We start from the raw sequence: 26,863 nt of genomic DNA, 5'->3' as shown, positions 1-26,863 counted from the left end.
CCACCAGCTCCTGTTTCTTTTAAAGGTAGAAGAGCATGAGATGTGAATAGAATGCAATCACAGTTAAGCTGTATAGTCTCTGGGGAAAACAAAGTAAAATACCTACTGTTTCATTCATTGTTCATGTACTAAGAATGGTAAAAATGAGAAACAAAATCTAGTTGAAAAAAGTAGGTTGTGATGAGCCTTAGCAAACACTGGATGTCACTGTTATTCCATCTGAAATTAGGGATACTTTTGTTTAGCATGAGAAAACTCGTATCAGAAAATTTTACTTGAATTGTAACTTGATTTAGAATTAACATAGTTTTTGTCTTGATATTAGCTGAATCTCAATGACTCTCTTTCTTACCTTCTTCTTTCCTCCCTGCCTACAGCTGCAGGATTTGATCCGTTCTGCAGATCATGTGCTGACTCGTTGCTCAAATGAGCAGGCAGCAGACCTGAAAGCAAAGCAACAGGCAATAGCAACCAACTGGAAGGCCCTGAAGTCTAAAGTGCAACTGCGTAAGGAGCTTCTGGAAAAAGCACACAAGCTTTACCAGTTTCAGGCACAAGTAAGCACTTCCAGCTTCTGTCCCCCAGTACACAGGGGTATGTTTGTCAGTCATAGGTATACTTCTGAGCTGCAAAGGTTGATGTGAATTGCTGCAGGTGCTATCTGTGTTATTACCTGATTAAACGCTTGTAGCTATTTAGAAAGGTATTAGAGGATAAGGATATTTTTACCTTCTGTAGGAAGGGAAGCTCAGAAATAGTCATCACTTTGCAGCAGTAGTGATAGATTTATTTTCGAAGACTCTTCCACTGATTAAAACAGGCTCCAATTTATAGTAGTCAGAAGTTGGATCTCTCTCTCTCTCTCTCTGGGTATGCAAATGATCCATTAATTTATTTCATGAAATGTATTAAATACAATGCATGGGTCTTTGCTGGATCATGGCAACAACATCACGAGTTTCTTAAACACATTGATTCCATCGTAATATCATTACCTGCAATCCCCCATAACTGTATCTCAGAATTCAGGAAGGAATATAACTTGCCATAGAATACTAATGTTAATAATTTCAGTGAAATCACTTGTGATACATTTCTGCAAGTTAGTAGATTATTGGTACAAGTATTACAGTGGCAAGTACAAAACAGCGAAGATGCTCTCTTTTACCAAATACTTTGTATAATAAAAGGAAAATAAGTTCTCCTTTTTTATATATGGATGCTGATCACATTGTTCCTGTGCTTCCAGTTGGGATGAAGAAGTTGCTAACTTTATTTCTAGGATATCTTACATGGATCTTTTTCTTAATGACATTTTGCATTGGTTAAAAAGCAAATAATGAACAAATCAGTAAGTTTTTCTGTGAAAAGAAAATTCTGTATAATCATCCTTTGTATTTCTCTGTATTCCTCCAAATACGATTTTCTGTAATTGAAGAGCAGAGTTCTCCCCAACCTGTAGCATGCAGTAACAGCAGGGGGTTCCATATCTTCCAATAAACAATATCAAGCAATCAGAATTTAGGCAGACATATTCAGTGTTGCTGAATTGTTTAAGACCCCTCTTCTGAACTTCGTGCAGACTGATGCCTGGTCTATCCTTAAATATTGCTGGCATTGCCAGTCCAAAAACAATACCTTGTTGACTTTTGACTTGCTCCATTGCATTAAGTATTCTGAGATGTACAAGTTGCTTTTTTTTTTCAAAATGTGTAGCTTAAATCTTAAGGAGTCTTAGACATTTGCACTACAAGTGCAATGTCAGTGTCCTCAGTGACATGGAACTGTGCATGAATTATGGTTGTGTAAACAAAAATTACATCAATAAATTATTCCTTTAAATCCTTTAAAAGGATTGTGATCAATAGGAAATCATTAAATATCAGTATTCACTGGCTTTATGTTAAAAATATCTTGGCTTTAGAGTTTAAACTCTCAGAGCCCTGAACAGACTAATTTCTACTGTATGGTTCTTTTTTGAAACTATTTTTTCTGTACTCAATTTTAATGATAGAGATAAAAATCCATGGATAAGATGGAACACTGGCTATCTTCCTTCATTGAAAAAGTAGGCAACCATTCACAAAATTATTTTCTAGCTTTCTGCAGGAAAAGAGCATTTTTCTTCAGCACTTACTGTCTGTAACAGTCTTCTAAAATACACCAAGCAACCAGAAGGCCTTCTACCACCTCACAATTGAATGAGATTATCCAAACATGACTATAACAAATCTGAATTAAATTTAGAGTTTTTTGTACAGTTCCTTGTGTTCCTGTTTTTCACCATGTAACTCATTAGCGCACAACACCCCTTAAAGATTCAAATCAGATGCCCAAAGTAAAGGTGTGCTGTAAATCAAGTGCAGAAAGATGGACAAAAAAAAGTTAAATTATCTTTATTTGTGTAAGTTCTGCCAGCTTCAATCAAAAAATAATTCTCAGGGTTTTTTCCAAGAATTTTCTTGCTCATAATTCCTATAACTGAATGTTCAGACATCTTAAGATATTGTAAATGTGTTCATTGGTCATCAGGTTTTGAAAGTAAACTAGTGCTACACACTTGCTCCTTCCAGAATTCTATTTCTTTGGCAGTCTCAGAGCCAAATCTGCATACCTAATACATGTAAACAATTTATTTCTGAATTGTAACGTGCCTCTTTTCCACCTTGGTAAGAGTGAGCACCTTTTGTTTTTCACCTGAAAATTCTGATTCTCTCTTTCACTTTATAATATGTATATTATATGAGTTTTGAACGGATTTTCTGTTAGCGAAAGCTAAGGAATAGAAAAGTAGAGTGATATATATTGTTTAATCCAGAATACAGAAAATACTTAAAGGATAGTGGGCTAAAGAGCGTTAAACAGTATCGTATTGTCACTGCTGAGGTATGACCCAGTTTGATTAAGATTATGATATAATAAATCATGTATATGTTAATATAGTGCATAAAAAATTCTGCAGTTATGTTACATTCCCTGGTTGAAATTTATACAAATGCTGTAAGTCCTAATTGAATATTTTCTTTCTTCTCTATGATTTTATTACCTGTTGAATGATCAGGATATGATTTTCCTGCCTGATAATCCAAGCTTGAGATGTAACCTTAACTTTCACATTTTCTTTGGTTTCAGGTGTGGGACTATTTCTCATGGACATCAGAAATGATTAGGGAAATGAGAGCCAAGGAGACTATCCGGGACATATCTACTAGCAGCCTGAGACTTACTCAGCATCAACAGCTACTGGCTGAGATTGAAGCACAAGAAGAGAAGTATAATCAAGTTGTACAGTTTGGACAGTCACTCTTGCAAGATGAGGAAATAAAATCAAAAGAGGTAATTGAAACACATTTGGGTTCAAAGTTGAACACATTCAGCTACTTAACACTAGTATAACTATCATTCTGAACTATACAGTATTGTAATCATACAGATGCATAGATACACTCACACGTAGTCATAAGCATGACCAATGTTTGCCTCAGCATATTATCTAGGTTGGGCACAGAAACATTTCCTACCTTAACAATAGATAAGTGCTGGCATGTCCTGAGGGCCTATTGCAGCAAAACTGGGCTTATTGAAGAAGCCTGGTATATTCTGAGCAGTGGAGATAATTCTACACAAGTTGAACCAAAGACCTGTCAACCAAAAATGAAAATAAGCATATCAGAGAGTTTAAAACCAGTTGGAGCATTTTCTGTAGCAGGAAATTATGCTAATGTATTAAATCCATAGACGTGGAAGATGAAAATCAAAATGCTAGTTTACTCAGGACAAATGGCTCCTAAAATTCTTACAGCATTTTTTCTCTCCCAATAGCTACTAGTTTACTTCTCCACAACAATTTGATAACATCTCTTGAGTATGTTCAGAAAACTGGAATTCTGTTCTCCCAACTGACCAAGCTATATAAATTAATCTAATGTTGTAATGTATAACTGAACTAACTTGGAGTCTTCCTGACTGAAAAGTCCTTTGCCTGTAGAAGGATGCAGAGAAAGTCAGTAATAGAAGATCTGTAGGCATGCAGAGTTTGGAAACTGAAAAATACATGAAATCTAAGATTGAGACATATTGGCAGAATATAGCAGAATGAGTTATGACACTAACTTATGTAAGTATCTCTCCTATGCCAATTTTAAATGCTATTAATTGCACTGTTATTAATAAAGATAGCATGATTGGAATTGATTCCAGAAGATACACTTGAGAAACAGTTACCTTTGTTTGCTCTTGGCTTGGACTGCTATATATGCTATAACAATCATTCCTCTGTACCTGAAACGAGACACCGCTCTAATTATCTCTCCACCCAAATATAAGTGCTGGAACTTGTTCTACTTTGTTTCATAATTTTGGTGCTATTTATGGTGTTTATCCAAGACTCCACATTATCTTTCTCCTCTCACCTTGTCCAGGTCCATGATGTATAATGACTAACATGAATTTTTTGAAATTGTGTTCAGATTCGGCAGAAGCTACAGGCTCTGTTGGAAGAGAAGGACAAAGTGTACAGTGAATGGGAACAGAAGAAGAGGTGGCTGGACAAAATACATCAACAACAAATGTTCTATAAGGATTGGAATCACCTGGACAAGCTCCTGAACTCACAGGAGGTATGTGAATTGTACACTTGAAACGAGCAGTTAGACTTGTTCAGCATTTTAACTCTTCCAAGTTAAAAGGGATATAACTATGCATCTACAACTTAAAATCCTTAAGTCTGTGTATAGACAACACACTTGTGTTGTTATTTGTGTTGCAGCGTCACTTGGAGACTAGCAATTTACCAGCACGCTCACACTTTCTTATGGGGAGAAAACAGAAACTAGAAGTTCCACCTTGCTACAAAGCTATGTAATTCCAAATAACTATAAGAAATAACATATTAGAACCTTGACAGAAGAGGGAGACAACAGTCCAGTATTAGTTAGCTTTAGTTAGATCTCAGCATACTGCTTAACCACTGACAAGCTATTTTGTAAGCCACAGAAAAATGGGGAATAATAAAGAGGGCTTGAAGGAAGACAAATAGATTTGTAGGTGCTGCTGGAAACCCTCTCCTCAGGCTGAAGTTTAGTGCTGGGGAAATGCAACTAGGGGAAAATTGATGTTGACAGTGTGAATTAGCCAAGGAATAGGAGCCGCCTTCTCTTTTTTGCAAGGGAGTTGATAACAGTGAGGAGATCTATGAAAGAATCTGACCAGGAGGAATAATCATTTATCTTTGATGTAGCAGAGAAAGATGAGCTTGTGTCATGAAAATAAAGGGTTGATGTAGTAAATGCAAAGCCAGGATATTCTTTGTACTATTATTTGCAGCGCTTGAAGTATGTTTCTCACCAATATCAGAGTGTTTTGTCTTTCTTGCACTTTCCTGAATTTGTGGGAACTATCTAAAACAGTTCCAGCCTGAGTTCTGACATCCACTGTTGCAAAACTGGGAGTGAAGAATTCAAGTGTTCTTCCCAGTCGCAATGGGCAAATTCATGAAATAATAGATTGCTGTAACTGTGCTGAGGCTTAGCATGCAAACCACATTGACGGGCTGATGTTTGCCAAACTGAAGGGTTGAAACAAAGCTGAAGAAGGTTGTATTTCAGCATCATTTCCTATTAAGGAAAAATCATTCTTCATTCTCCAAGACCACTGGCAGCACAAAACAATGGTACTTGATTTGTGCTGACCTCTGTTTTCCCCCTGTGTTTTGCCACAGGCACTAAACTTTTTGGAAAAGTGACACTGAGCTGTGCCATGCACTAATTCTCCACTCTTTGGGGCATATGGGCTTGAATCCTTTCTAATTCATTGCTTGTGAGAAATGCAAATCTTCGTTTTTCCCTACAAGTAGCATACTTGGCAAATAAAACCTACGTTCTCACTTTGTGCTGAGACATGATATCAAGAGAGTTTCACCTAGTTTCAGGTTTCTGGAATAAAATAATGCATGATTCTGCCAAGTAAAAATGTTTAGTTGTTACAAATTTTGCCATTTTGTAATCAAATATTACATCTCTTTCAATTGCCTTCCAAGCCATGATACACCCATGCTAAACTCCTACATGGATAGCATTATCAGGGAAATGCAAACTCCAAAAAACTTTGGAAACTGTATTTTTTCTTTTATCGTGAAATATGATCAGCCAGCATATAGAGCAACCGTGACCATGGCATTTGCTTTGCTGTACATATCTCAGAGGTAAATATTATGATAGCTACTACGGACTAGTGTTTCTTCTTGCCCTGAGTTGTGAATCTCAGCTTCAAAAGACTATATTACTTTCACATGAAAGCAGTTGCACCTGATAATTTCATTATGCCCCCAGTGCAGTTTATTCAGGTAAACTGCAGTTCATATTAATTCTTTACTAGATGAATTTATCATTGCCATATGCTGAGAGGTGGACTGCAATAAAAAAGGGTTTTCATCATGGACTTGCTGAATTTTCTAAGTAGGATCAGACACAGTGCCTACATCTATCACAGTTTTCTTCAGCTCAAGCAAAACCTGAGAATGAAGACAGTGACCTTGAGGGACATAAAGGGCAGTTCTGTTCTCAGAATCTTTCTCTAATAGTATTTTTTGTAAGAACTTTCAAGGATCTGGGTACCTAAGTTGTTCTCACTGTCTTCAAAAGTGTTCAAAAGGTGGAGTAATAAGGTGTAGATGGGCCATTTCTTCCAGCATCCCTTTGTACAGATGTTATTTTATGGTCATGGAGAACAGCAACAAAATAAACATAGAAGCATGAACGGCAAACTGTTCTTATACGTGCAGGTACAGAGAGTAAAGGAACTATCATCACTGCATGCTCTATACATTTCCTCCACCACCTTCTCCAACTGAGGTCACAATTTCTCAGATATTACAATCAATAACAAAGTATCTACCTGCAGCTTACTGGGGAAGTTTCAAAACACCAATGGATTTCTATATTGATAATCTGAATATCACAGTCAGCCATATGTCCCTTCCTTCACTGATACTGTCCCTGCAATCACCAATCTATTGTGATACCTAGAAAAGATTGTTACAGCTTGGCTCTCAAATTTAACTTAGGAAATGTGTAAAAGTGGTATTACCTGGGAAGAGGAGATGGTGAATTTGTTTGTATCCAAGGATGCAAACAATCAGATGCATTCAGGATGAGTTTCAATATTGGTGTTCACCTCAGTGTCCAAAGCAGTGTCAGTCTACAGTGAGTATATCTACTGGGGATGCAAATTTAGCCTATTAACACTGCTAAAAAGCCAGAGTCTACATACACATGAATTAAACTGTATCTTAAAGGAATTGATGGAATGGGATCATAAAGATCATCATTGCAAGAAGAGGATCATTTGCTGCTATTCATGAAGGAACAGGAAGAAATGCCTTCTGAATTCTACTTCTTCCTTAATATGTAATGAGTTGACCTGAGCCTGAGTGAAATCTCACCACAGCTGGAATTCCTGTATTTCCAGAATATCTCCTATTCCTTTCATTCTCTCATCTCCCTGAGTGAAAATTCTTTGAACAGATTATTCCTGAGCTGCCAAATTCCGGTCTGAATGAGGGAGGAATACTGAGAACTGCTGGTTTTTTTGCGGCTGCGAGCATCTGCCCTTTGGATCAATCAGTAATTACTCAGTGTTCTGAGATTTCTTAACCACTGTTTGTATTTTACTTCTTTACATTTAAGAACAATTGGAAGAGGAATCTGATACATTTGGATGGAGCTCTGTTACTACTATCTGGAGTTAAAATATAGCTGCGTAGTGACTCAGATTTTCTCCCTAGGGAGATAGGCAGGAGGATCCCTTTCAAAAGTGCTGTCAAAAATTATTCAGCTAAGACATCTATTGAAGACTCCCCACTTCCCCAGTGGGAATTCTCTCGTTTACTACTTTCGGAATGGGCAGAATCAAACATGCTTTCAAAAAGAATTCCTCTCAAGCAAACAAATGTAAGCAATGACTCCACCCCTTGTTTTTTTCTGACTTTAGTGTTCAAGGAAATACTTAAGTCAAGTCACACGCATTTCACTGTTTTACATCTGTAAGAAAGCAGTTCCTGTCATCCCGTAATTATTGGATCCTATTTTCCCAGAACTTCATGTGCTTTAGACCAAGTCTCTCTCAGCAGCGAGGAATGGAGGAAGAAAGAAGGCAACACATGAGTGTTTTAAACTAAGAACTGCTACTGAGAACTGCTCTCTCATTTGCTGTCTGTGCCAGTGTGACTGGTTTGACTTCAAGCCAGCATCTTATATTACATCCAAGTTACTTAAACCTTCGAAGGATTTTTGCAGAATTTAGTCTAGGATTGTTCTATGCTAAAGAAAATACAGCACATGTGGAGAAAATTATGCAAACATCTATCTTTTATATTTTTTTTTAATTATGAATTCAGTTGTGCCATTGCTTGGAACTGTTGTAGGAAACTCTCCGAAGACCAGCAAACTGAGATCTTGCCATTCAGAGTGCAGACAAGCAACAGCTGAAACAGAGAAGAAAGAAAAAGTCACTTTTGCTTTGAGCAGCAGCAGTGTCCTGTGCATTCTGCTCTTTTCTAACCTTTTCACAGCAGCAGATGCCTTGCTCAGGTTAGCTGCTTTCCTTTTTTTTTTCCACAAATGAAATAGCAGCAAGTACACAGACTGTCTCTGGCAAGCATTTTTGGCTCCCTCCTACTTCGTCTGCAGTCTCACTGTCAGAACACTCAGGGAGCACAGCCTCATGCTCTGTAATTTATCTTTCTGCCCATCCTGCTCTCGTATCACTTTGCAGACGTGATAGGTGGTGGTAGCAGTACTAGAAGAGCTGTGTTATTTTATTTTGAATGCGGATTTTTTTAGTTTGCCATTTTTTTTCCCCGGAGAATGCATATTAACCTCTCATTCCTTTGCTTCGGAAGAAGAATGGAAATTTCCAGTACCAAAGGAAAAAGGAGTAGGAGTTGGTTTTAAAAAGAGGGAGAAAGGCAAGTTTCTGTGGCTTTGGTTTTGCATCGTTTAGGACTAAGCTGCAGAATGTCATGCAGGAACCATCGCTGCAATCTTTCATCAGTACCTGTCTATGTCTCTACTGCGGAAGTGATGCTATCTCCCAGCAGAATGACCCCACCTCCTCCTTTTGAATCTATTGTGCAAGACAGGCCTTTCCAAAAGATGCCACCAGCAGCAAGGCATCCTCCCACTGGTCAATCAGTTGCAGAGATTGCTCAAGGAAATGCCAGCTCATCACCAAGCAGTGTGTCTTCTGGAGCTTACTGTTCGAGGCTAGATGTCGTCCTGGAACACACAGACCGGAGAAAAGGTTTGGGGAACACTAGTTACTGTGCAGATCTTTCAGATAGGATATCCAGGTGGTCCAGTTCTCCCAGAGACCCCCAGAGACGTGGATGTGGAGGTTCTGGAGCTTGGTCAACACCTGCATCTTACAAGCAATATTCAGAAAGAGATAAAAGTGCTCATTTTTCTTCTGAAAAAAACAATCCCCTGAAGTTTGCTGTATCTTTGCCCTCTGATGTTCTTTCCTGCAAAGCTCCACCAAGCTGGACATCACGTCTGAATGTTGACCTATCTGCTATTCCAGATGTTTCAACACTCTGCAGCAAAAATCGGCATGCATCCCTGGAACATTGTGATTCTTTCCCACTCCAGCAAGGCTGTAGCCAGTGCAATGTCCAAATGCAAGATCTCCACGCTTCAATGAAGCTTTACATTTCAACGTGCAGCTTAACAGTAAAGCCTTTTCGAGCAGATTCTCACGCAAGCAATCATGTTCATTCAAGTCTTCTCATGCCACAATTAGAAAAGCTGCCTGAAACTCCAGCTGGTCTGTCAACAGGATCCCAGAAACCAAAAGCCAGCTTCCCTTCAGGTGGGTCTCCAGCTCTTCAAATCACACAATTTCATGTGACTTCCTCTAAGTATCCTAGCCTTCCCCAGGAAACTGTCTCCAGAGATATCTGGCTGTCCCCAGCTGCACTGACTGGAAGAGAAAATACCGCTGTTGGGAATGAAGTCACAAGCAGGGATTTAAGTCCAGAGCTGATTGTCTTTCAGAACCATGCTTCATCAAAGCCAGAGTTTGGGAAGACTCAATGCGATGGGCTAACACCTGCTCACCACAAGGTTTCCAAAATCACCTTGATACTTGCCACTCCTTGGACTGCAATGCCTATCCAAGTGGTAAGAGAATTTAGAAGGAGCCCAAGTCCAACAATCTTTATCAAAACACATGATGCAGGTATAACTGGTCCACCTCTTCATCCAATGGGGATTGGGGCTGACCTCTCTTTATCAGTGAATCCAGTTTGCTGTTCAGGATTGCTTTCTACCCAACAGCCATGGGCAAGATCTGGTTTGAGATCTCAGGAAACATGCAGCCTAGATAGTGTATGCCCTGAAGACCTTTTGCCAAACATACCAACTCATACAATGTCTTCAGCTCACAGACATGCAGAAGGCTCCTGGTGTCCGTCTATCGCTGTCAACATTGGTTCTGGGAGGAAAGTGGTGAAGATTTCCATTCCATTCTAGGAACATTTGCAAACACAAGTTTTAAGTTGCATTAATTGAACCACGTGGATTCCTTCTTGTATGCTTCCTGCCATGTTCCTGTTAGCTGAGGATGACTTTTGGGGCAACCAGAAAGCAACTTTTGTTCTCTGTCATCAAGACTGCAGATGCCTCTTCATCCTTCCTAAATGAAACTGAGCACTGTGATCTGATCCAGCTCTTGATAAATGTTTCATTTTAACCATTTGAGCTCTACTGTCAACTTGACGTGCACAGTTCTGTGCATCTACTTACAGGTTTTGCATAATTGGGCTCTAGTGCTCAGCGTTTTTAAGGTTCAAGACATTGAAGCCAAAATTTGGTCTTCCTCTCTGACAGTCAGTCTGGGACATGGGACAAATCCACAGTGTAGTTTTTCTTACTTTTTTTTTTTTTTTTTCCTATTGCTTTCATTTTCTCATTTGTCAAATTGTGTTGTATTTCTAAATGGTTAATACTTGGGTTTGTAAACTTTTTGAAGTAATCCTTGTTTTCAAAAAAACAGTTGCAATTTAATTACGATGGAAGAAAATATTTTTTCCCTTAGAAAAAGGGGGATATCACCTTTTCCTGGGGGGAAAAATGGGAATTTAGTTTCCACTGCTTGTCAGATTTAGGTATCCCAGAAACTGTGCAGCAGTGAAACTAAGGGGATTTTAAGAGGAATTTAATCTGCCTTCAGACAAATGTTTTATAAGTAAAAATTGTAAGAGCATATGATTCTTGTCTAACACCTTGGAAATTTTGATAGATGGGATGGTAGCACTTACAGGAAAACAAACACTGACTGGTTTCTGTATTTCTCCCATCTACCTTTCCAGTATCAGATAATGCATGAACAGCATGCAGTGGTGGGAGGGAAGAAAATTCTTAAATACATTTAACATTAGAATTCCAGACCTGTTCTGTGAGATCAGTGGCCAACAATACAGTGATGTCAGTTTGATAGAAAAGGTGTATGCATGCATTTTTTAGAAACAACTTAGTGTGTTTTATTCCACTTATGACAAGGTATTGTATTACTTAGTTGTGAACAATATGTAATCATTGTATTAAGCATATGTATTTACTTTGCTAAAACTTTTTCTCCATTATTTCTTTTTTATTATTATTTATTTACTTTTATCAGAAGAAGATAAAATCAAACTTTGTTGTTATCATTTTTCTGGGCAGAGTTTGGACTGAGTTACACCCTTCAAGTGAAGGCATTTAAGTCTGGAAGTAATACTAGCCTTTAGTACATGCTTAGAGCTGAAAGATTTTCAGTGGAGTTCTAGCCATCTCAGCAGCAAGCCCCAAGCAGGCAGTGGGGGGCAAAATACGTTAAGCTTGCTGTATTGTGAAGAGCAGAAGCAAGAGAAGGGAGTGGATTCACAGAAATACTTAAAATACTTTTTCTTCTAGAGAAATGAAAATGACATTTATTGGAAGCCAAATTTCTTCAGGGCTGTCTCAGTTTCCAATATGTCTGTATTATTGTTTCATTTAGTATTTTTCCAAAAAGCAGAGCTGGCCTGTGCTGCCACATAACTGTGTATATAGTGCTATTTTACATCAAATGAATGTATTTTTTGAGATGGACTTTGCATTTAATTCTGTGTTAGCTCATAAAGAAGAGTTTCTATCACAACAATATGCCTGAATCTATGCAGTGAGCTCAGAAATAGTGGAAAAACTCCACTTGAAGTAGAGATAAAACCTCATTTATGTTCTTTGCATTGTTAATAATTTGGCTATTCGCTACATGTTCTGTTTCAAATATCAGAAAGGGCCAAGTCTATTTTGTGGTTTTAAGCATCTTTGCAAAGTCTTCAGTTAAAAATGAGTCAACTGTATAGTGAGTGGTCAGGTCTCTGGTGCTTTTTGTGGCTCAGAATTAGATTCTTGATGATGGGCCATGATTCATAATGGAAACAAACTTGAAAGAAAGTTTATACCTGCTGTGTGCTGTGGGAGGCCCTGGTAGGTTACCTGAGGAGAGCTATGCAATGTTTTTGTATTTGAAATTAACACGTCACTTTCAGAGTAGGAGTTTGGGGACCTGTCTGAAGCCATTCCCTATGCCAGAAAATGATGTAATTGGCCAAGGGCCAACATCATATTGTGTGAGCTAGTTTCTGTTCTGCTTTAAGATTGATATAACAAATACTTAAATGAAAAACTGTTGCTGTTCTGATTCTAGCAATTTCTGTAATAAGATTTCTGTTTACAAGACAAATGAAAAGTTTTTATCTCAACAGCTCTCCAAGTAGCACTGCTAGTGCCGCTGGTACTGGCTTCTTCTAATCACATGGCAATTGCCTCTCCTGCAATGTGTGCAGCCACTTTTCTTTTGTAACAGTTTTCTTTTTCGGTATTAAAATATGGATTCTCAAGCCCACTTGCATGAGCTTCTACTTTGGGGGCCTGCTCAAATGTCAGAAGCACTTTTTTCACTGCTCTGGGAGCTCAGGGAATGGGGCTTGAATGTATTACCCGTGCGTAGTGATTTTCAGTAGGAGCAAGACACCGAGCAGTCAGAGGCAGCTGATTATGACTCACTGTCCCACACCCGTGCTCTCAAATGTCTTCCTTTTCCAAGGAAAGTAACCGTCCTTACCAGCAGATGTCCCTTTGCTTTTTCTTCCACTGTAGATTATAAGAGCAGGAAAACTGCTGGCAATTTTTTCGTGTAGAATGTTGTAGCTCCACTGCTAACAGCTGGTAAACAAAGGAGTGATATGTGGAAAATTGTAATGATTTTCTTTTTCCTTTGTAAATCCTTTTTTTTTTTTTTTTTTTTTTTTTTTTTTTTTTTTTACCAGAAATAATAATAATCCACAAAATAAGGTAGAGAAACTATGTTGTCTTTAAAGGAGCTGTCAAAACATGAATGTAGAGGGTGCAGTATGTGGCTCTGTGTTTATATACAACAAACAGAAGTGCCAAGCATCAGCTGATAGCTTTGTTTCTGTGTCAGCTAACAGCAGAATAGAAATGGAAGCCAATTATAAGTGGCTTAATGCAGCAATAGAGCAAACAGATGTGCATGGAGTTTTTCTTCCACAAGAGCAAACCAAACACAAAAACACTCTAAAAAAACAATATCTCATAAGTTTGTACACTTGGTTAGATAGATCAAAGGATTAAAGTTTCAGTGACAAAATACCTGCATTCTGGTTGGAATTGTATTTAATATTCATGGGCTAGACTTCTTAAAAACGTAGATCTATTCTACACGGCCTTCCCCTCTTCCTGACAATGATTACTGTGTTGGGATTTACTCATGTCTCTTCTGATACTCTGCATGGATTAGTACAGAACAGTTTGAACATCTGGTCTGGGCGTAATGTTCTTCTGTACATTTTTCTCTACACGCAAAATATTTCACTCATTAACTCCCAAAAATGAACAAGAAAGTCAGACTTAAGTCTAGCAGTAAGTCCTCTAAGCCACAGAGGCCAAGCAGAGGGGCATTATCAAGTTCCATCCACCAGCTGGAGATGAAGGTGATAAAGCAAGTGCCATCTGTGTCCATCCAGGAGAGCCAGGCTCAGGCCTCCATTCAGCATAGCTCTGACAAGGCAGAGGCCAGAGCAGAGCCTCAGTGGGGCCCCCAGATGGGGCTGGAGGGCATTCAGAGAATGGTCGGGGATGCCTGAGCCTGTTGGTGCTGTGGGTGTGGATTCCAGTGCATGTAAAATGTGCCTAGGAAACATCTTCAGAAGATTCCCCAGAGACAGAATGCATGGAAGATGTAATTGTGCAACCAATTTTCTTAACATCAGGAAGGAGTCAACAAGCACAGCGGTGCATTAGCGATGTACAGGGATTTGTTAGAAAATGTCATAACAGCATATAATTGACTAGTAAAGCAGTTTCCTTAAAACTGATTAATTTTTCTTTTAGACTACAGTCTTACTACCTCAGAGACTGACATGATAGTAGATAAAATTAATGCCAGACAGTTGGAAACGCAGCATGAAAAAATAGAAGATCTAATATGCGTGTTTCAGGTACAGCATTATCAAAGGATCATAGAATCATATGATATTTTTCATAAATAATCAGCTGAACAAATACAGGACAGAAACAAACTGGTCTTACAGCAGTTCTTCTAAGAAGATTCTGGAAACTTAATGCAGTTTACAAGGTGAATTTGAGTTCAAGGTATTGCGTAAAAGATAAGCACCATACACAACTGCATGATTACACTTTGAAAGGCACCAGAAGGAAGCTCTCTGCTACCTTCATGCTGGCAGATTCAGCCAAGTACTGCATCAAATCGTAGGCACATCATTTCAAAATAAGTGGAAATGGAGAAGATTTAGGGGAGAGCAATGAGAATAATTAGAAGTCAAGGAGACACAGCATCTGTGGAATGATTGATCTGCTCCAGTGTAGTTTTAGCAAGAGATGATAGAAATACCTATTAAGCCTATGTGAGCCTACAAAAATGTACAACGCTGAAGCAAATGTAAAAGAAATTATTTTCTTTCTGTGCTGAAGAGGGCAGAATGTAATATTAGCAATGCATTTTCAGGTTATGTACTTGGAAAGTCTTGTTAATGGTGATGGTAATGAAGCAGTGCAATAAATTGCCAAGGGAGGCTATAAAGTCTGTGTTGTGGGATGTATTCTAAGAAGAAACTATAAGGCACATCAGACATGGCAGTGTTGATCTGGTTTTGGATTACAAGAATGGCTGTTGAATTTACCAGCTTTGTGATTTAGAGAAAGCAGAGACAGGCCAGTTTACATAGTAAGACCTGCTATTGTATCTCTCTTACTCAAGACCATAAAGCTCTGCTATTTCATTTCCAGTTTGAATTGCCTTCTTTTCCTTTTATTTCCTCTCAAGTGTGCTGTAGAGCTAATATCCCTTCTCATATTTATGAATTGGGATTATGTGATGTTTAATCAAGTGAGTGAAATATTAAATGTTTGTTGTAGGTTTATTTGAAAAGCAGTGACCTTGGAAGCTCTGTAGATGAAGTAGAGCAACTGATTAGGAAACATGAGGCTTTTGAGAAGCTACTGGCATCACAGGATGAAAAGGTACAGTAAACAATAAGGAATATTCTACCAGTACAGGAACTGGAATAATTCTGTTTGTTTTTTATTAATGTGGCAACAGATGTGATGTGCCTGATATGCTTGAATCAGAGAAAAATGGGGAAGCTTAGTGAAATAACAGACAGGGTAGTGGAGAAAAGTATTAAACAATCCATTTCCAAGTCTTGTCTGCATTGTCTTGAAGTAGATGAAAAAAACACTTAGAAAAATCAAATACTGGGACTTAGGAGGAAAAAAGATATTTAAAGCAGACCATACTGTGTTATGGATACCATAACACCTTTTTTTCTTAAAAAGAATGTGGCTTTTGAAGCATGTAAAATACAGTATGTCAGAGTTGATGTTTTGCTAATTATTTAAATATATGTTTATTATATAATGTCTGTACTAAATTGTCTAGTCTTTTTGCATCTGTGGAATTGAAGCTGGATTGCTCACCCACACCTAAAAGAATCTGGCTGGCTGATGGCCAGCTGCTGTATTTCACCCATGCTAGAGCTAAGCTCTGAAACCTGGGCCTGTGCCTGTTTTTCCAGATGGAATGAGCTCCCAGCCCTGTACCTCCTCCCTGGCAGATTTATTGTTGGGTTGAGAGCTACCTCCCAACACCTGATTTCCACAAAACAATAAAATCCAGGCAGTCATAAGTGCCAGGCTTGCTCCATGACTCCTTGCACCACCTGATCGGTGGGTAAAGGACTCCAGTAGCCACAGCTTTATTTCATCTAAATAATCACAGTGTGCTAAAGTAACAAATGATAAGGAGATAGTGGGTATGTTGTAGTACTGGGCAGGGAGCACTGTGGGGGAAATGCTGTTTAACCTGTCCCTAACTTTTTTTTTTTTTTGCTTCTTCCAGCAAAAAATGGTATGGAAATTAGCCTGAAGTTTTATTTCTTTAACATCACTTGAAAGCAATTAATTGACTTCAGATTTATTGCCTTCTCAGATGATGTCTCTTCAAGAACAAGCAAACAAGCTAGAAAAGGATGGTGGATTGGATGGGATACAGATTCAGCACAAACTGAACACCATTCTTCAAAGGAAGCAGCAGATCAAGAATCTCTCCCAGAGCAGGAGAGAAAAGCTGCAGACCGCCCTTCTTCTGGCACTTTTCTATCAGAACTTGGCAGAGGTAAGAAATTTAGACGAGGGTGGGAGTGGAAGAATGGGGAACTGCTTACATCTGTTGGATAGAGTGCTTGTTTTTGCCAGAGATTAGCTGAATTGATAATTTACTCTGAGATGGCAACTGCTTCACTGCTACATTCATGTGGTAGGTGAGCCAACACCATTGTTTTTACTATACGTGCCATTGTTGTGGGATTGTGACCATTCGAGCTTCTTTATGCATCAGGAGTCTTGATAAAATAAAACGAATCAAAAAGTAACTGCCAGCCACTGCTTTATGCTTCCTTTAGCGGGATAGAAAGAGTGTTTTAAGGCAGAGTGAATGCAGTGTGGAAAGCAATATGGCTAGGGCGCTATGCTCTACCAGTGGATGCTTATTGAAAGTCTTCAAAACAGTTCTGTAAGTATAGTTCTTCAGCTTCAATAAGCATGTTTCTGCAGATTAGGTTAGCCTGTATCCAGTTCTGGCCATAGTCTTGTAACCAAGCAGCTCTGTTCCTGGCACAACGGTTGGGAAGATATAACAGGTTGGATTTTCTAAGGATAGCACAGTGCGTGTGACTGAAAAATGTCTTAACATCCAATGTGCTGACATAGGCAACAGCACATAGACAAGAAAGGGCATTTGCAGACACTCTTGCTGGCCTGATAAGCCCTTCTGTTGCTACATCCCTTGGAACATTCTCCATGTTTTAAAGAAAAGCTGCAGGTACTTGTCACCTCCCATTCCACAAAAAGGGCACTTGTCCTGACACAGTTCAAATTAGGGTTGTCAGCAAAGACCATTCTTACACTTCCTCAACCAACTTCTAACAACCAAATTTTAAAATAAATAAATAAATAAATAGATAGCAAATTCCATTTATAACAAAATATATTTAGAGCTCCCCCAGTAACGATCAAATATTTAAATATCCTCTTCTTTGGCTGCGCTGATGAGCCAGAGGTGCACTCTGCTTTTTAAAATAAACTTTATTAGGAATTATTTACACAGTCAAATATTAACCTGTATTACTTAGCCATACCTTTTCTACCACATGAACCAGTTCACCAATCACAATCGGTCCACGTTGTGGCCTAGAAGTGGATGGAATGGACAGTGCATTGCACAGTGCTAACTTTTAAAAGTGCTAATTTTTAAAAGAACGCTATACCTCTGACAAAGAGGTCACATACCTGCTAACATCCACTCTAGTGGAGGAAACCGTCATGTGATCCTAGAGATACCGTCAACCTCTTCACTAAGAATGCTTCTTAATTGCTTCCCATCTATCTATAATTGTCAAATCAGTGCTTGGACTGGGGTCCTCCTTCATTCCATCATTGTGAATAACATACAACACAGCATATGGCTCTGTATAGTGAAGAATTTCTCTGCATTGATTCAGCCAAGAGTTCTGTAGAGAGTTTTTGCTCTCAAAGTAACTACTCATTTAGTCTGTCAATCTAAAGTCATTGCCTACTGCTACAGAATGTGAATGCCACCAAGTAATTAAAAAAAAAATCTTACAGTAATATTTCTCTTCCTCTTTGGTTGAATTGAATGCTTAACTTAAATTTAACGATGTTCTGGGTGTGTATGAGTTCATTTATGAGGACAAGCCCCAGAGGAGAATTAAACTGCAGAGATGAGTTTTGAATTTAGTTGTGCAATCTGTGAGGTCATCGCTTATTCTTATTTATTGGGAGTCTCCTTCTCTAGAGGTATTCTGAACTTGCCTGAATGCTATCCTGTGTAACTTATTCTTGGGAACCTGCTTTACCAGGGTAGTTTGATTTAATGATCTCCAGGAGTTCCTTCTAACCCCTTCAATTCTGTGATTCCAGTGATAGTACAGATCCCACCCCCCTGAAAATTCTTACTCCATAATTAAAGTAATTTCCACTGATCAAACAGTTTTTTGTGTGTATGCTTGAAATACTTCTGTTAATAAAAAATCATATACATTTTGAAAACATAGATTTCTAAATTGATAAAGCCCACTTTTTTTTTACGAGTCCCATTGAAGTAAGACTGTTCTCATGTACCTGCAGTGAGTATAGCACTAGGCTCACTGTTCTTGTCTTCAGTAAAGTGAGAATAAATTAAGCCAATAAGTGTGCAGATGTGTCTTTTTTTTAATAGTTTTATTCAGTTTGCCATAAAGTCCTTGCCTATTATTAGAAAATAGGTGAGGAATCACCCTTTGAGAGGTTGTGTGCAGGGAATACATTAGTTTCCCAGTCTAACTGCACAGATGAGTCTCTCTCATTCAAATGAGAAGTCAGTTTAAGTGACCTCAAAGCGTTAGTATGTGGCTGGGTAATGGGAGAAGGCCCTAGCTTGTAAGGGTGTCAGAAATGAAAACAGCAGATGACTGCTGTCCTGGGCAACCTTGACATAAGGCAAAAGACTGCTCTTTGAATCTCTAGCTGTACTTTTGAGGGAAATGGTTTCAGGGGAATGTGCTGCTAGTGAAAACAATTTTTAGTTTGTAAAATTTCAGCAGTTGAAATACTACTTAAAAATTTTAATTAACTGAGAAAATCTTCCAGTTGTCAGCTCTTGTATGTAGTGCAGTATCACAAGGACAGCCAAGATGCTTTGAAACTGATAAGGCTGCTCTTCAGTTTGCTGTGCTGTAGTCACTGAAGTGGTCTGAGGACAGCGGAATCAATTACAGTGTATGTCAAATGTGCAGTTGTGTGCTTTGATGGACAGAGGATATTTGTGTCAATGCAAAGTGAGTAAGTTTAGCAAACTATAAAAAAAATGTGGAAAAGTCACTATCCTGTTGTCCATTTCCTTCTACATAAGTTTAAGCCTCCTAAGAAAGAATTTCTTAGGAGAAATGTGTAACATTTACATTACTAGTCTTCATTACATTACTACTACTATATTATTAGTCTTCATGATTCAGCTGGTGGTCCAAATGTGATGTTCCTGATTAGAATATCTCAAGCATTATGAAGTGTAGCAGCAAAGTGTTTCTTTCAAGGAATTTTTTTTATTATTCCTGTTGTTAAATAAAAATTATTTTCATTTCTACCTGCTTTTATTTCCTTTCAAGTAGAATAGTTCAGAAACTGAAGAGCCCAGGGATAGGAAACTTCATAGAACAGTGTACTAGGAGGAGACCCCAGGATGGCATGTAGTTGTCATGCTAACTTGAGTGCTTCATGCTGCTACAGGCAGAAGACTGGATCAGTGAGCGCATGCAGAAGCTAGAGGATCCTTCCATACAAGATCCCAGCAATCTGCAGGACAAAATGAAGATGCTGCAGAAGCATCAGGTCTTTGAGGCAGAGATTCTAGCAAATGAAGAAATCATCACAGCTGTTAATAAGGTAACACTAACACTCTGATAGTGTTTTTACAGATCACTACAGGTTATCTAGGATGGAATAAGAAGGATGGATAGCTTCCTCACCATCTCTTTATCATTTTTTCTACTCATATGACGAGAACCCAGTTACTATGCCATGGAAATGGAATCCCATTAATTTAAAACAGAGAGATTCCTTAATTTCCAGGAAGACTTTCATCTTTTGTTATTGTCCAAAGAGAAAGATATGACCAACTTCTCCCTGCGAATCACAACTGCGGAAGTGATTACTTCCACAAAAAGTAAATAGGATTTCATGCTCAGTTGCCGAACAAACTCACTGAACATGGGCAAATCATATAGTTGAAGGGTACAATCATCCATGATGCCTCTCTTGTGCTCTCACTCCACAAATGTCATCCTTGGCAGGTGAATATTCAAATCTGGTGTGCTTGATTAGCTTCCAGATGTAAGAGCATTACAACTGAGCTGTATTACTTGGGACCTGAGAAATTAGTAAGTCGTTGTGCAGTGCAGGTTAGGAAAGTAGTAGTCCTTGAGAAGTCTTATAACATAGTATTGACATGAGAAGTCAGTAGTAACCTTCATATCTAATTCCCTCTCCTGAATGCAAAGAAAGGAGAAGCCCTGGTTTCAGGGGGCCACCCAAAATCAGGGGAGATCCGCCATCAGATCCGCATGCTTCAGGAGCGTTGGGAGAAGCTGAAAAGAGCTGTTGCTGCCCGTGGAAAAATGCTGGAGGATAGTCGGGATTTCCTGGAATTTCTTCAGAAAGTTGACCAGGTGGAAGCCTGGATCAGAGAAAAGGTAAATTAACTCTAATATTTAAACAAAGCAGCACACTAGTGACTTGCTATATCACAACAAATGTGTGATACGTATCAACCTCCAGGCCTTCTTAGGGCCTTCTTCATGAGAGAATCATGATGTGCTCTGCAAACAACATGGAAGGAATAATTCAACAGATTCTAAAACTTTTCTAGAGAGTTTCTGTGCCAAATTTGATTGAACAGTACTAATACATCACATGTAAAGTGTGCACATAAAGAAGTTGTGATTATTATTCTCGTGTGTCTCTGTCAAAACAGACCTGAAAGTACACTAGAATAGAAGGGACTTCAAGCATGTGGCAACTGACATTCAGTTTCATTGTCTGTCAAATCTGCAAGTTTCTATTTGAAGGAAGAGTCATTAATCCACTAAGTTTTCATTTGGAGGCTGTTTCATATTCAGTAATAGATTGGAAAAGGAATTGGGGCTAAGTATCATTATCTAAAGATCAGAAGTGACTACTTCAGAATTTGTAGGTCAGTGATTCACAGAGAAAATCACAGAACTTTTTGCAGCACCATAAGCATTGGAATGTGTTATATTCTTGTATTCTTCACCTGAATGTTTGTCTACCACTGCTTCTTTCCTCAGGAAGTCATGATTAACATAGGTGATGTGGGAAATGACTATGAGCACTGTCTGCAGCTCATGAAAAAGCTAAATGAGTTCCGTGGAGCAACATCAGGGGTAAGAGATGTTTTCCTTGCCTGTTTCCATGTAGCTTGTGATGCTAGAAGCAGCAGTTAACTTTTTAGCTTATTCAGATAGTAAATACAATTCCATTACTCTAAGATGAAAGATCGGGGAAGTAAGAAGCATTATCACCTCCTAAGCTATTGAAATGATCTTCAGCTCCCTCTGGGAAAGGTGTGAGACCATCTATCAAGACAATATATTTGTAGTAGCCTCTCCTTCTCTCTTTATGAACTACACAGATGTGGACAAACAGGTTTCCGTGTCACACAGGAAAGATCCCTGTGCATACTTCGTAGTCTGGACTATTAGGCCAATTAGAACTTCGTGAGTGAGGTTTACTTCTATGTGCACTCATAATATTCTCTTTTTTCTGTTTACCTTTTATACTATTTGCCAGTTACTGTATTGCCAGCTCCCATCTTCTCTTTCTGATGCCTATTAGCTGAAGAAAACAATCTTCTTATATGCAAAATAAAAGCATAGATATGCATGACACCTGGGGGAAAACTCTGAGCTCCCATTTCCAGAACCCAGCAAGATTTTCTGCAACAGTGCATTAGATCTGGTCAGAAAGCCAAAACGCTTGAATTTTAGCACCATGGAATCAGGGAAGTGAAGTGACCTTCATTCACCCTTCAGTCTACACCAGCTGAACTGTGAGCTAAGAGTTCTGCTATGGATTGTACCAGCAAAAAAGAAGGATAGAGACAGGAACTATATAAGACTGAAAAAAGAAGTATTTCCACTGAATAAGGTAGATCTTATACGCCCTTGGTCTTCAACACTGCCTGCTTCTAGGCACTGCTTCTTTACCACTTTAAACGTGATTCCTACAGGAAACTACTGAGACTGATGCCTTCATAGCTGGTGCTTGAATATACAGTGCTTTATAGGGCGATCCAAACAGAAGCAGGCTGGTCTTGGCACAGTGTGTGCATCCATTTGGTCTGGGTTTCCCCACTAGACAAATCTGAGAGCAGAGTGGGGATCAACTATCCCACATTGAGGGTTGCGAAGTTTTCTACTCAGACTCTGTTACATTGTGTTGCTAGCTCCCAGGAGAGGAGGCTGAGGTTTCTGAAGAAGCAATATGTGGCTGTCTACTGGTTTATCTTGTTTGCTTTGTGGCTGTTCGTAATACTGAAGTACATATGGAAATAGACATCTTGGTATGAATGTACCATAAATAAAATTCAGTTTGAATAAATATTTCTATTAAAAAATTGCTGGCATCTGGCAACTGTGCTTCTATTACTCCAGTGATTAATGTCTCCCCTTTAAGCCTTTGATTTACTGGTCTTGCAAAAATATAGAATGTTTTTGAATCCTGGAGCAGTATTCTGTGTTGACTATCCATCATTCTTGAAAAGAATTATCCATTATAGTCCAGAAGATATATTTGCAATATGCAACTATTATCCTTCCTGTAGTATATATGTTACTTGGGAAGAAAATTGAAAGGCTTTGCATACCTTTCATTATGCAGTGATGTTTCTTTTAAAGGAAAAGCAGTGACACATCTTACTATCCAATTTATGATTTGGTTTCTTTAGACTGTATAGGTTTTAAGGCTGTTGTCCATGATGCGGAACAAACTTCTGGACAGATGCCTATGTAAGGTTAAGAGCCACAAGTCTTTCATCTGTTCGATGCAGGAACAGTCTGCCACATCTCATCTGTTTTACTGCAGCCATCTATGTAACCAGCAGCTGCATTTCCTCAACATATGAGCCCCTGCTGGAATGCCTGGCTTAGAAAAGAAGCTCTAAGAGTTTTTACATAGTCCTAAATCACTGTTGAATCTGTGTATCATCATTACATAGTGTATCATCATTAACATCCTTTCTTGCTTGAACTGTCAGCTCATCTGGGACTGATAAGAAGTGTGATAATAGAGCTGATTGAAATTTCTGGTAGCGAGATAGAAATCTTGCTTGTCACTGCTATTGTTGTTTTGTCCTTTCTTCACTTTACAGGAGACAACAGTGGATGATGCTCACATCAAGGCTATCAATGCCCTGGCCATGAAACTGGAGAGACAAAACAAGGAAGAGACAAAGACAATATATCAGCGCCGGAAGCAGCTCAATGAGAAGTGAGTATGCTTTTAAATCTTCTACATAAAATGAAAACAGAAAGGTAGGATGAAGTGTTCTTGGTGGGCTGGGCTCAGTGGAGTAATGTGTGTTTTTTTTTAACATCATGACTACCAGACTTCATGCACCATAGCTGCCTTTCAAGATTTCGGAGCAGTTAGCCAAGAGGATTTCTTGTCCTGCAGGACCAAAGTTGTTTCTGTCCTTGGAGGCAAACAGGCTTTTTCACTGCGTTTTACAGACTATGTTCATAAAGCTAAGGCACTTCTACCTGTTCAAAAAGTTGCCCTGATGAAGTGCATATTCTTTCTGCTACTTCACAGTCCACTAGTTAAGATAATTTAAAGAAATTGTGTCAGGACTTTGTAGCTTTTACTTTCTATGCCATCCTGAAAAACCTGGAACGAATATAGCCAGATAGTTTCATCAGGCTGATGTTTCATGCTGCATTTGCTATTTTGAGGAATTGAGGATCAATACACAATGTAGCTCAGAAGTCTAGACTTTCTTCCTTAGAACTGAGATTATGAAACTCAGTTGTGGAAGTTTTCACCTCTGAAATATACTCCCAAAATATTATTTAATTTATTATTTATTATCCAATGAAAGGTGGAACAGTTTCCATGGTAACCTGAATGCATACAGGAGGAAATTAGAAGGAGCTCTGGAGATTCATGCCTTGATAAGAGAAATTGATGACATCACAGAGAGAATTACTGAGAAGGTGAGTTCCCAGATTTGGATTAATTGACATGGGAAAATGTTCTGTTTTCTGAGTGATAAACTCAGATATCTGTATTACTGAAGATATACTGACTATCTAGCAGTAGCCCCTGACAGTTGTCTATGTATTACGTCTGCAGGAAGATGTTAAACACATTGCAGATTACTAGTCCTTAAGTCACTCAAGGCTAAAAAGGTAAATTTCAAAGTGAGTTTTGAATACCAGAAATTAGATGAACTACCATAGAACTTGACCTGAATTAATTATGCACTTAGTTTGGATGTAGCAACTTCCAGTGTTCCAAATTCAAAGCTAGTTTGTTTAGCACTAACTGCTCATCTCTCCCTGCTGTGCAATGTAGGCAAATATGCAACTTTGGTAAGTTCTATACAAGTCTCCTTCTTTCTTTTTTTTTTCATATGGTACAAATGCCTGTTCTGGTTTATAATTTTGAGATTAATAGAAGAAGACTTATATAAGAATTAATGACTTCATGGATATAACAAATACTGTTTATTGAACTGTAAGCCAGTAGTCAAATATATGACAGGAGTACTTCAGGTTACAAGACCATTAGTTTGAAATTTTTGTAACAACTTTTATGAATGTATTCCTTTATTGTCTGTGATTTCACTTGTGATAGAGTTCTGAATATTAACTTTTTTTCCACATTTTTGAGAAACACAGCTCTTGCAAGCTTCTGCAACACAACTGAATGTGAAATATTTGGCTATTCTGAGCTATGTGTGGGGGGTGGGGGAGAGAAAGAAAAAAGAGAGAGAGAGAGAGAGAGAGAGAAAATAAAGGTTGAGAAGTGTAGGGAAGCATTCCTGCCTTTCTGTTTAACATGTGAATGCCCAGATCTTATGTAGATCTGTGAATATTCAAAGTTCTTGTTCCATTTCTGTTGAGAGTGCAGACATAATGAGCTTTATAGATACTTAAAAAGACAATAAAAGCATTCCAATGGCAATAAAAAGAAGGGAATAAGGAAGCAATTTGATAGAAGTAAAATATTACCCTTCTTCTTTGTGTTGTCACCATTTACACTTCCTGTACCCCTTCAGAGTGTCCTGATACAAGCACTGGATTATGGGAAAGATGTTGAAAGTGTGGAAAACCTTATTCGAAGACATGAAGAGATGGAGAGAGAAATCAATGTTATTAAGTCCAAAATAGAGGTAAGAAGTGAAAAAGTACAAAGGATACTATAAAATTCTTACTTTTTGGAAATTTGGTGCAAGCTCTGACACGTCTCTTCAGATCCATGAGTTGTACTGCAGTGCAGTTCAGAAATAAAACACAAAATCACAGTTCACATATTTTTCTGATATAGCTGTCAAACCCCAGAATCTTAGGTTAATTCCCTGATCAGCTCTTGCTGTTGTAAATTGCCCAGTTTGCATGGCTTAGGACTAACCTGAGCATTAATTACAGTTTAGACTTCCTATATAACTACCTATTAAAAATGTGTATATATATTTTCCGAAGAGCAGCAGTAGAAGAAATCATGTACCAATGCCTCATCATTTGCACTGTTGGCTGAAATAGTTTCATACGGAACATATTTTTGCAAACTTCCTATAAATCTTTTCTTCACAATAGTATGCAAACTGTGACTACTCCTTCATTTTCTTCTCTGTTTGTCCCCATTCTGCAAAATTGCTTTCTTAATTGTTAATTAGCATTTGTGTGTTGAAACAAAACAAATGTAGCTTTCTCCACTTAGACGGTTGCTCAGAAATCCATATTATTTTTTGTGCATATAGTAACGTATATATTTTAATATTATAATCTAGGTATCCACTTTTAAAAACTAGAATCTTAAAATGAACTAGTTCTGAAAGGCAAATTCAGGAATGAACATAAGCTTTTTTTGGCATAAATTCACCCCACTATAAATCTCTTTCCAGCCATTGGAATTGGAATCTTTCCGCCTTTCCACAAGGAATCCATCCATAAATGACAAGCTGACTATGAAGCAACAGGAGATGAAAAACAACTGGCTACGACTCCAGGGACAGGCCAAACAAAGGTAAAGGCTTCTTGTAGTCTGACTATCTCTCATCGAGAACAAAGCTATTCCCTGGGGTAGCAAATCATCTACTTGTTAGGGGATTTCCAAAAGTTTTTGAGGATCCATTCAGAGCTTATACTGGTAGCTAGGACATCTCCATTTGGAACAAGAGGCACAGGGCAATAGAAGTTCCATAGATGTGACTTCAGGAAAGTTAGTCCAATGACTTCCTAGCTTAAAATGACTTCCTTACTAAAATGCCTCCAGACTAACAGATAACATTTGTCATGAACATTTTGTGAAATACTTATTTTTTTCATGTTTCTTTTCTTGAATATTTTCAAAACAAGAAAGACTTAGGCCTGAGCAGGAATTATTTCTGCAAACAACAACTGTAAGGATCTTTACCTTTCTTATTCTAATGAACTGTCATAAAAAAA

The 26,863-nt window shown here is 38.3% G+C and overlaps 1 protein-coding gene across 1 annotated transcript in view; it reads left to right on the top strand.

The window, feature by feature from the left end:
- SPTBN5 (spectrin beta, non-erythrocytic 5) overlaps positions 1-26,863 on the top strand; it is an 88,993-nt gene that overhangs the window by 35,769 nt on the left and 26,361 nt on the right. The window contains exons 31-42 of the mRNA XM_048949249.1: positions 378-557; positions 3,133-3,336; positions 4,470-4,619; positions 15,480-15,584; positions 16,552-16,737; positions 19,905-20,060; positions 20,675-20,866; positions 21,482-21,577; positions 23,563-23,681; positions 24,292-24,406; positions 25,474-25,587; positions 26,320-26,441. Coding sequence (XP_048805206.1) covers positions 378-557; positions 3,133-3,336; positions 4,470-4,619; positions 15,480-15,584; positions 16,552-16,737; positions 19,905-20,060; positions 20,675-20,866; positions 21,482-21,577; positions 23,563-23,681; positions 24,292-24,406; positions 25,474-25,587; positions 26,320-26,441 — 1,739 coding nt within the window. The remainder of the gene's footprint in view (positions 1-377; positions 558-3,132; positions 3,337-4,469; positions 4,620-15,479; positions 15,585-16,551; positions 16,738-19,904; positions 20,061-20,674; positions 20,867-21,481; positions 21,578-23,562; positions 23,682-24,291; positions 24,407-25,473; positions 25,588-26,319; positions 26,442-26,863) is intronic.

The sequence above is a fragment of the Lagopus muta genome, chromosome 6 (genome assembly GCF_023343835.1).
Source record: "Lagopus muta isolate bLagMut1 chromosome 6, bLagMut1 primary, whole genome shotgun sequence".
Classification (NCBI taxonomy): domain Eukaryota; kingdom Metazoa; phylum Chordata; class Aves; order Galliformes; family Phasianidae; genus Lagopus; species Lagopus muta.
The sequence above is the reverse complement of the archived record's forward strand: the minus strand, read 5'-3'. Positions and strand labels throughout refer to the sequence as shown.